Here is an 11815-nt window from a genome sequence, read left to right on the forward strand (position 1 = left end):
ACTCCAAATATCAAAAGAGGAAAATTTTTATGACTCATTTTTAATTTTGCTCCAAAGTCTTTTTGCTGCAATTTATCTCAATCCGTCAAACTCTTTCACTAAAAACCTCCAACATCACCCACAAACTGCGAAACATTGCTCAAAATCACCAAGGCAACAACCCCTCCACCTGTTTTTATTCAACCGAACAATTGACATCAATCAAGCATTTCTGAATGCTTTATTACGTGTTTTGTAAACTTGTGACAGAGGAGTTCAATAAGAAACTTTTTCGGCCGGAGAATTTTTTTGACAGAAATAATGAAATAAGGTTTTTATATGATGTTAAACCAACATGCGCAAATAAAATACGATCTTCATTCAAATAAAATCCCTGGGTTCGAATCCCAGTCGAAGGGAAAAGCAGGAAAGTTGTTCTTCATCATTTCTTCAATCCAGGATTCGAAGGGATCCTTCCTTCCATGACGTCACACGGCCATGAAATGTTTCATAAACTGTCATTGAAAGCCAGACTCACTACCGCCTTCGTGTGGCCGCTATATTCTCGTTTAACTTCTCCCTTCTCGATATTCCACAACCTCGCAACGCAATCTGACGAAGCTGGAGGGGAAAATATGGGATTGTGCGAAATTATTGACCAACGAAACTCACACAAAAAATAATTGGAAAATATATTTCACCACAAGTGGGCGCCATTACTTTCTACAACTTATCAAACGGAATGCTATCGAAGAATTTATATTAGTTCAGAATGTTCGTTATATTTGCTGCAATAACGACCAACATATGCAAGACAAACCTGTTATAATGAACTGGGAATCGGCTGAGAAATCACAATCCCACATCCATCCATGTGGGGGGTCAGCAGGATCGCTCGTCTCAAGTTTTAAAGAAGAAAGAAGTTGGAAATGTGAAGTTTGCCAGATTTTAACCGACTGATCAGCTGATGTTGTTGCCAGCAATCTGGAAAGAAGAATCATCTGGTAACGTAAGAAGGTGTTGTGTATGCCATGCTCCACTCATACAGAAAGTAACGCGATTTCGTATAAACTGTCAGTGGTAAAATGTGTTATCTTTGTTGATGAGAAATTTATGGATGGTCGAACACAACAATAACAAACGTTACAAACAATAAACAGTTTGTGTATGTGAGAAATAATAAAATATCAATTAGTTCAACACAGTGTTTCCCACTGTCATGAACCCACGACGCACTCAACCCCGACAAAATGTTACAAAGTCGCTCCCGAGAAAAATGTTGAACTTTCAATAAGGAATAATTTGTGATGTTCACTGATCTTTTTAGTCGAACTCGCTTGCGTAAAACGACCATGAATTTATTGATCATTGTAACAACTGATTATTCGGAGTCGAAACCACGTAAGTTTTCCGCGCACACAACGACATTGTAACGAAGTCTGAAAACCTCTGCATTTACAAGTGGAGCAAGCTGATTATGTTCAGAGTTAAAAATTTTCGAAGACCGGGAAATATTTGATGACGCGTGTTTGCCGTGAAGCTATGCGTGTGCAGCGGTGCGTAACGACCGTACTTTTTCACTTAAATCTCAGACATCGTCAGAAAGATTGAATTTCCGAACCGGTTTTATTGCTGCTGGTAATCCCAACGTATGGAGTTTTGTCGGACAGATCAAATTATCACTTTCACTGTCTGTGATATTAGCTGATATGAGGTCAAGAGGTCGGTAATAGTTCGAACTTAATGTTGTGTGTTTTAAATGATTCGAATATGTTTGAAAGTTTAATTGCTCAACAAAATACTTGACAGCGTTTTAAAGTTGGTGCGAATATCGCGAAATACCTGATATTTAATACATGTCATTGGGTCCATATTGACATATATCAGGTTCGTTATGTAACGTAGAGGTTACGGTGTGTTAGCGTTGCCAACACACCAATGTTTAAATGAAAAGCGTTCCACCAAGACTTTTGGCACCAGTGACATCAATGGGTTCACAAATAAAATATTTTCTACATATGTGGCCAAATGTTGCACAGGGCATGCTCTCTTGCTATAAGTATCACATAATTTTCAATAAATAAAGTTAATTAGTTCTGCTGCGATCTCTGCAACTAGGGCAAGTGGAACTTAAACGTCACAAACCAATCACAGAATGGACAGTTTGTGGCGTCACAATACCCAGTGGTACTTCAAAACAGCTGGAGGGAGTTTGTTGTAAAGGCCCCACTGTGGTAGCTCTTGGTTGTGTGAAAGCTACTTTGGCTAAAGGGCAATTTCTCATTACTAGCGGGCAGCCATGTATGTTTAGTTGGAAGTAAACACGTGAAAGTATGCGCTCGTCTTGCGGGTTAGTGGAGACAACATTCCGTTCCACAGCGAAATGCTCAAGGCGAGGTTAATATTAAGATAGCAGCCAAGTAACCTAACATGAAGGTCTGGATTATTTTGACAGATTATAGTCGATAATATAAACTTAAATATTACGAGGATGATTATGTACAGAAAAGCAAAGCTTGGACAAGCAGTACATCAACTATGGTTGTGTTACATTTTAATAACGTTCTTAACCGCCTTTTTATGGGAAGTACTGATGCTTGATAATAGTGACCCTGTGTAATTTCAGTGGTCCCAATAAGTATTGTGTTTATAAGAGTTTAACGCTACAGAAGTCGGTGAATATGATTCATTTCCTATTCAACAGACAGCTGGTATTGAGTTAGCAGAGCACAAATACCTTAAAGTTTTGTGTGTATTTTGAAGTCAATATAATTACTTTTTGAACAAATGCACCTTGGTGTTCCCTGAAATGCCCAAGGTCATGGGTTTAAAACCTGAAGGTGATTGTGCGTAACGCGCTCAGTGTTAACAGAAGGTTTGACCTATATACGTGTGCTATGCATACAAACATGTTTCTTTATATCTGGCGTACAACGTCTCAGGAGGTGGTCCGTACATACTGCCCACTTTGCCACTTAACAACGTGGGCAAGTTGCTGTATGCACACATAAAGTGTTGCAGTCAGTTGTTATGTTTTCGTGTATACAGGAATATGAACATGCTCGTTTGTTATTCCGCAATGAAACAAGAAACAAATATGCCAAGCAAGGTCATTACAAGGGCAAAATGTGTAACTTTGATCTATCTCGTTGCGTTGCAATCAGTTCAGTTTAAAGTTTTAGTTCCTGTCTGTTTATCCAGTGATTGTTACGTAGATAAATGGTGGCAACCCTCCAACGGTCCAGCAAGATGCGCTCCTATGTTTAAACAAAGGAAATCGTTTCATCATTATCGAACGCGTCTATTGTTTTAGTCCATTGTCTCGGTTCCAAAAGCGTTTGACTTTTTACAGTTCGAGTTGTGCTGGACGAAGTGGGAAGCAGAGAAAGATTAACAAGTTTGAGTCAGAATATGAGTTTATCACAGAACTATTTGTTAGAACGCGGTTTAAATACATTAGCAACGATACCTGATACACAAATCACGAGTGCCAGTTGCTTACAGTAGTTTTAAATAAATTTTACATAAATTGGAAAGTGAAATTATACAAAACCTGAATCTTTGTTGTGTTAGACTTGGAAATGACTGAGTAGGATTTTTGCAACAACATAAGTTTGTGATTATTGTTTTAGATTTGATGTTTGTGTTGTTGAGTATTTCATGCCTCTTGGTTTTTATATCACACTTTGAGTGTTCCGTGCACAGCTTGTGTAGTTATTAAACCTTAACGTGGCATGCGTCAACATCGCTGGAGCCAACTTTAAAACCAATGCGTGGATAAGAGAGTCGACTTAAAACAACAGACATAGTGTTTGTATGCGCGTATCGACTTGCAGTGAAACACAGGGTGGTTTTGTATGATGGTTAACGTTGGGTGGTTAGGGTGGTTTTGTTAATGGTGAACATAGGGTAGTTAGGTTGGTTTTGTTAATGGTGAACACAGGGTGGTTAGGTTGGTTTTGTTAATGGTGAACACAGGGTGGTTAGGGTGGTTTTGTATGATGGTGAACACAGGGTGGTTTGTATGATGGAAACTAACACTTACATGTTGACTGACAGTTTAGAAAGTTTCTATTCACCAGACAGAAGATGATCCGATTTTTTACCGTAAAACTTTCAACCAGACTAAGTTATTTCAAAATCTTCTACCTCGAGCTGACAAGGAAACGAAGACAGGGTAAAGCCCAGTGCACTGACTAACGTTTATGACGTCATAATTTGGTGTAAACCCAACTGTTAGGGAGGGACGGGCTTCTGCAAATTCGGGAAGGAAGATTGCTTAGGTCACGATGTGAAGGTCATTAAGGTCAAATACGTTCTGAGCAACAACTCTTTAAATGTTGCAAAACTTTTGCAAGATTATAAAACAATAAAACAAACAAAGGTGACAAGTACGTGAAAAGGCAGAAGGAAATCTAAAAGAATTTCATCAAATCACGACTCGAGATTATTTCCTATTATAGACGTGTGCGTGACGTCATCACGTTACGAGTCATTTCCCGGCTTACGTGAGACTAAAGCGCGACCGCGGGTTTTGTGCACACCGACGAATACACATTGGTTTTAATAGAGGAATGTGGTGGTGGAGGAGGTTGTGACTATAGGATAACAGCAAGAGGTATAGTCACGTGGTCGTTGATGGGGGTGAGGCGACTTAAAGGGAAGACAATAATCCACATAACAACAGTGGAGCAGGACTTACTTCTGTGGGAGGAATTTTTATCCGTGTTTTATTTTGTGGCATGATTACCCAACAATTCAACCGGAACGGGGTTAATCATTGGTTCTTGAACTTGGACTGGTAAATTACGTTCGAAACAAGTTGAACCTCAGCCTAACATAACCAACAATCCAGTTCTCAGTTATTTGTAAACAATGTATTTTGTTTTTCACCATACGTCCATGTACTGATTGCTTTAACGGTTGAAAGTCGTTGTAAAGGCGAACCTATAATGTAGACAACCACTCAAGCATGACGTCTACCTTTCCCGATTTAGAAAGTCGGAAACTTTAACACAGGCTTAACTTGGGCGGGGGTGGCATTAGCTAAGCCTGGATTGCAGACGGTGCCATATAGCCGCAAGGTCCAACTCGACAGAGAAAAAGTTCTCTGTAATGGTTGAAGCGCTCGCGTGTTATCGGTCGTTACATACTCCATACATGAAGATATCACAGTTGTGTTTGTGGACATTGGTCTGCTTGGTAAAGGATTTCGCCGAAGGTTTTATCATTTACCACGTGTACGGATGCTCAGCCAAGTTTCAAGCAAAAGTCTTTCAGAAGTAAAAAAATGTTCGAAATCTTTTTTACTTTGGTTTAAGTTGTTTCAGAGACGTTTTGTTGCGTGATATCAGTTCCTGACCTACTTTCGATTGTGAGGTAAGCACTGATTGTTATCAACAATGTGTTCTGGAACATGACCATTGTTGAAGTGAAGCCATTGTCTCCCGTTGGTTTTGCAATGTTTTCCGAATAAACTACCACAGTAGTGAACGTGCGAACATCGAATAACCCACAACAAACATGTTGATACAACACCATATGTACTAAGTGTGAGTGAGTTACAGTCTGGTTTATTGTCCGTCAAGCCATGAACTGCCTCAGCATCTTGCATAACAACACGTGAACGTAACTGCACGATCATCAAAATCACGAGCTTAATCCGTCCTTAGCCCCAAGGCGGCAATCCATCAGCCTCCTACATTTCCTTGCAGTTCGAACGGATGACGTCATTGAAGTTTGACGTCACAGCGTGGTTAATATAGCGATAGTAGCATTAATGTGGGTTGAGAGAAAGTGTGGAGGGTTAATGAGAATATCTTGCGTGGTTTGTTGTGTTGGAATCTCATTTAAATTCACCCACTTATAGTTTCGCTCTTGTTACTTTTAAATGATAGAAGATTATTGGAGAAGTTGCTGCAAAATGCGACACAATGCGAGGGTTTGCTTAGAAATAAAAGCTTTTAAAAACTTTTGATATCTACTTTCTGCAGGTTATACGTACAAACACAACCTACTGCTAATTAACAAAGAGAATAAGTGTTTTGTTACAACAGAAGCTTTGGCTCCATAGAATCCTTCACAAGATTTAAAGAAGGTGGATATTCAAATATTAACCATGGGAAATTCCGGCAGTTTGGAATCGTCAAAAGGGGGATTGTTCAAGAAGTTGTTTAGCAACAAGGAAGTAAGAATTTTAATGGTTGGTTTGGACTGCGCTGGTAAAACAACCATCCTGTACAGCATGAAGATGGGAAAAGTGGTCCGAACCATCCCAACCATAGGTGAGAAAAACCTGATGGTTTAAATTTATTCCCATCTGTTTCAAAAGACATAAAACCAATATTTTTAAATATATTTTTGTTTTCCTGCCACACATGTATTTCTAACACAAACAAACTTCTTACAATTTGTTCAATTTCTTTTCACCAAGCAGTTTCAAACAATTACAGTTTTTTGATTTAAAGTTTTTATAAACAGGGTTTAACGTTGAAACGGTGGAGTACAAAAACTTGAGTTTTTCTGTGTGGGATATTGGTGGCCAAGACAAAATAAGACCACTGTGGAGACATTACTTTTACAATGTACAAGGTATGAAAATAGGACAATGTTAAAGTTATCAATAACTGCTACATTGCCCCAAAATGTATGTATGGTTTTATCCATAGCTTAAAGCAATTTCAGCGGTGAATTACCTAAAATTACATGCTAAAAACAAATTTGAATATGATGATTTTGAGCATTTATTGATGGATTAAATGTATTTTTGGTTCCAGGTTTGATTTATGTCGTCGACAGCAATGATCGTGAGCGGGTTGAAGAAGCTCGTGAGGAATTGCACAGTTTGCTTGAAGAAGATGATTTAAAAGATTGTCGGCTAATTGTGTTTGCAAACAAACAGGTACAAATATCAATGGGTTAACGATATTGTCTGTTAATAACAATAGTAATTTTAGTAATGTAAAAATTGCAATTCCTGACAAAATTTACATTTTCACTATTTCAGGACCTCCCCAATGCCATGAGGATAGAAGAAGTGAAAGAAAAGTTGAACCTTGCATCGATCACCAACAGGAGGTGGCACATACAAGCAAGCTGTGCAATATCTGGACAAGGTTTGCTTGATGGACTTACATGGCTTGCAAGCCAGTTTAAACAAGGCAAGAAAATGAAGGATGGATTTTAAAGTTGACGCAAAACACAATATTTATATTGGGTCAAAATCACAGAAACTTTTTATATTGGGTTGTACTTTTTTACATTTTAATGTGACTTGACCAACTCAACTTTATTTCTACAAATACTTGTTGCATCAACCAGATTAAACAAATGATTAAAGTAAAGCCAAGAGTGAAAGAATAAAATGCTTTTCTCCCATATAATTAATTTCTGTCCATGACAAATATCTGTTGTATGGTTGATGTTGACAACATGGAGGAAAACGAACTGCCGAAAGATATTAAACCGACATTAACTCACTGTGAAACCTGTTACGGAACATGTCTGCATTGGGGGGGGGACATTTCAAAACTTTGCAACACAGAATGTATGGGTTTTACCACAAGAACGCCATGATTGGTTGCCATGGCAGAGGGTATATTTTAATAAAGTATAATTCCACATTAAATCACTGTGTTGCCAAGCAACAATTTCATTACTTCTCCTTTTTTGACCAAACGATCAAATAAATGTTCTTTTTTATTTTTGTGTTTTTCTTGCCTTTTTCACATGCGTCGTTTCAATTAAACGTTTTTTTTTACACTTTTGTTAAAATATTGAGAGAAACCAAGTATTTAATGAGCTGCCCAAGTTTAAAATTACAAATTGAGAGCCAAGTTAGTATTTTTGTATAAGGTTGGAGGTTACAGTAAACAATTTACTTGATATCAAACCAGTTATCCCAACAGAGGGATATTCACATAATTAATTCCATAAAAAAAACAACCATGGGAGACGAAAAAACTGGGGAGCCAAGCAGTCGTATGTATAAGAGTTAGAAAGCCACCAGATTGTTTACCTTTGCATCAAAATATGTCAGTCTTTTGAAATTAATGAAGTGTACAGAAAAGATATTAAGAAGGGGGTCAAGGATAAATTGTTCAACCAACTGCAGATGACAAGTTTTTAAGACTGGTTGTCAAGAATATAAGTTCTGAATTAAAATCCATGTTATGTGGAGTATTGATATTTTTACCAAGATTTGAATATCCAACTTAATATTGTTGGCAAAAATTACTCCACGACACCACCAAGTGGACAAAAGCAAAAAACAACTTTGCAAAGTTTTTGGGCACAACTTGTAATATGGCAACAAGCTAACAGTAACGTTCAATTGTTTTAAAATGTGAAATCATAGAAATCATAGTACTTACACTGAATCAGGGCTGAATTTGCACTTGAGTGCGTATCTTGAGTGCGCCTTCAGCTTTGCCCTGGGGTTCACTTGCATAATTCCATCCATGGTTTTCCACTGTGAAACGCCCCACACGAAACATGTACCTATGCCAAACAATTTACAACAAGTTTACTGACAGATGCCATGCAAGCTAACAATAAAATAGTTTGTGTAAACTATTCACAACCATGACTGGGACTACTTAGAAATAAGGTTTGTTCAATAATACTTGATGTTTGCAACAATATTGGTGGTGACTTTTTATTAAGTTCACATTTATATTTTTGTAAACACTAAATATTAACAATAAGAACGTATAGAAAATTTGCTGCATGAAATTTTCAATCTTGTTACCAAAGTTTTATGAACAAAGATGATTGGACACTGATTAGAATGTTTAAAATAGAGATTAGGAATCAGCTTGTTCAGGGATTGTTCGGTTGGAATGAGAGTTGAGTCAGATATTACCTTGTGTGTTAACAGCTGCAAGGTAACTGGCATCTGGGTCAATATCAACACAGTTTATCGCTACTCCTGGCTCTGGAATCTAAACACAATCAAGCACGTTAAAACATAGCATTACTTGTGTGCGTGCCTGTAATTAGTTTGGTTTTAAGAATTAAATTGAAAATATTTGTGTTTGCAATATTTTACATATGTTTGGACCAGTGTACAACATATAAACCATAAACAAAATGATAACATGATGACAAAATGTTACCAACTGCTCAGTTTTATCAGATTTTAGATCCCAAATATTGATGCAACCACTTTGGTCTGCCACGATCAGTTCACCCTGGTTAGGATGGAGGCACACGGACGTGACTGGAGCGTTTACTTGGAACATTCTGTTGCACTGCCCACTCCGCACCCTGAAAATGCATGCGGAAAAGTTTAACAGCAAATATGTGTGACATAGGAAATATTAGGTTTAAATTCCATCGCGTTTAAATATCTCGCTGAAATTGCAGAACTTCAACATTTTAATGATGGTGTAAATATTAGCACAATATAATTAATGAAGATGGTTGCGGACTGCTCAGCTGCGTCATGTTTTTAACTTGGTCAACTTGGATGTTGTACCTCATATCCCATATCCTTGCCATGTGATCCTCACCTCCAGTGAACATCCACTTCCCGTCCTCTTGGAAACCAACAGCGGTTACGTTCTTACCCAATCCATCATAACACACAATGGGGTTCGGATTCATCGATTTTATGTCATACATTCTGAAAAACAGTAAGTAAAGTTAGTTAAAGGTTCATTTTTGTTAGTTAAAAGAGTCACTGGTAGGGATGATTACCATCACCCATGTTGAATGCATCAGGTAATTTACCATAAATATGGCTTTTCAATGGCCTCACATGATATTCATAAAAAAACTTTACTGGGTGTTCTTGGGTCAATTGCTTCACCTTGATATCATCTTAATTCAGAGGTTAACATATTTTCACATCTACCAATAAATGCTAACATTTGTGAGTGGATATGGGATTAATTCTTTCTCCGTATTTTTAAAGTAAAAATTGCCATTGTGACATAATAACTGAAAATAAGGAGGTCTCAGTTCTTGGGGGTTAAAGTGCAATTTTTGTTTAATAAAAGACCAGCATTCTTATAAACATATACATGTTTTTGCCATTTTCTTGTTTTTGTTTATTTGGTATAAAGTTTGGATTCCAATCTGCTCTTACCATTAGGCCACAGCTAATTGTTTATTTAAAAAATGCACATCTTAGTTTGTCGCAAGACCATGTAAACATACACAGGGTCGGCGGTCACAATTATTTATGACAGTGATCAGAAAAATGGCTGAATGTAGAAACGCACAAGACACAAACACGTCACACAACTAAATCTGTAACTAACACAACTTGTACCTGACATGTTGATAACCAGCAGCAGCCAAGAGTTGTCGGTCTGGAGTAATTTTCATCGCGTTGACTTGCTGTGAAAATGTTAAGGTAAGTTAAATATTTTTTAGGGTTTTCCAATGTCATAAAATTAAGTTTTAAATGATGACTTCCCAATTGTAAATGTCACCTAAAACGTTTTGTCCACAGGATCAACTCTCTACGAAAATCATTGAAAAGTTTATTTTGATCAAAGTAACTGCACTGATTTGACTTTCCTGTAATTTATTTGTAGTTGAAACTTGACCATGGATCATGAATGACAACTTTTGCCTGACTTTTTTGCTCCCAATGTAATAATCAATTTAACTAAGTTTGAACCCGCATCAAATTTATTGTGTATGAAAACTTCCATGAACAATAAAACTGATAAAGGGGCATCGTCAGTAGTGAAACCACAACGCTTATCAAGCGCCAAACTTGTTTTTTTTAGACATTGTGCAATACATTAAACTGTGTGGAAAAAATTACGACATAATTTTGTAGATAGAATGTGGATAATATCTTACAGAGTCTGGATGTTGGACCGTTCGTGTGCATAATCCACTATGGGCTTGCCAGAATCTGATTGTATGATCATAACTTCCCGTTGCAAGGATTACTGAATTACCACCGTTACCATCCGACGACATTTTTCCTCAAAACATTCGGATAAGAAAACAATGACATTTGCAAATTCCAAACTCTATTGTTTTGATGAACCATAATTTTGAGGTACAAGCAAAACTAATTCAAATATTTTGTCTAATGTATTTTTATTCGATTTTGTAATACCAGAATAATCTACAAAATGCAAATGTATCTGATTTAATATTAATCCTTTCTTTAGAAACAAAATAAAACGAAGTTAAACAAGCTTTACTTGACCTACGTAAGCAAAATTGCTGTGATACCTTTAAAATATGTGAGAAATAAAGGGAATCCCCTGACACAAAAAGTTTGGTGTTTTTTTGTACATTATTTTTTAGCTTGAAATAAAATGTGATATTTTCGTCACTTGAAGCTACATTCTGAATCATTTCACAGAAAAATGGATGTTTGCAGAGTTTCAACCGGTACGAAAAACGTACGCATCAGCATAACAAGTACTCGAGAACGTTTGACGAAAGTGATTTGACATTCCAAGTTAACCATTAGTTGTAAAATTCAATCATGACATAAGTATTATCTAATTGAGCGCCTGATTTAATAAACTTCATGGTTTTGTCGCAGCCCATGCCATTTTATTTCATTAGTGTTTATCAGCGTAATGTTTTTGAGCAAAATAATTTGATTTATTTGGTGGAACTTTTTGCCACCGACAACTCTTCTAATTGGAAACTGAGCTCTCGGAATTTGTCCTCATTTGACTTTTTAGGGTGACCAAGTTTTTAGGTTCAATCACATACTTTCTAATTAAAATTTGCAACTGCAGAACCTTACCCTAACTGCCCTTTCTTTCACCAATTAAATTGGATATTGACGACATGCTGTCAAAAGATATCTCTTTAAAGCCGATAAACAATTCCCAACCTTATGAATAGTCAA

The 11815-nt window shown here is 37.0% G+C and overlaps 2 protein-coding genes across 2 annotated transcripts; one reads left to right on the forward strand and one right to left on the reverse strand.

Moving 5' to 3' along the window:
- Positions 1-204: 204 nt before the first annotated feature.
- LOC145906528 (target of rapamycin complex subunit lst8-like) lies at positions 205-10933 on the reverse strand. The gene is made up of 8 exons (XM_082993960.1): positions 10798-10933; positions 10256-10323; positions 9458-9604; positions 9096-9246; positions 8843-8921; positions 8352-8478; positions 800-963; positions 205-600 (listed from the first exon to the last, which is right to left on the reverse strand). The coding sequence occupies exons 1-8, from the start codon at positions 10918-10920 to the stop codon at positions 488-490; spliced, it is 972 nt and encodes a 323-aa protein (XP_082850086.1). The 5' UTR covers positions 10921-10933; the 3' UTR covers positions 205-487.
- LOC145906530 (ADP-ribosylation factor 1-like 2) lies at positions 4037-7740 on the forward strand. Its single transcript, XM_082993961.1, has 4 exons — positions 4037-6263; positions 6460-6570; positions 6756-6880; positions 6986-7740. The coding sequence occupies exons 1-4, from the start codon at positions 6098-6100 to the stop codon at positions 7163-7165; spliced, it is 582 nt and encodes a 193-aa protein (XP_082850087.1). The 5' UTR covers positions 4037-6097; the 3' UTR covers positions 7166-7740.
- Positions 10934-11815: the final 882 nt, after the last annotated feature.

Source organism: Ascidia mentula, chromosome 6 (genome assembly GCF_947561715.1).
Source record: "Ascidia mentula chromosome 6, kaAscMent1.1, whole genome shotgun sequence".
Lineage (NCBI taxonomy): Eukaryota > Metazoa > Chordata > Ascidiacea > Phlebobranchia > Ascidiidae > Ascidia > Ascidia mentula.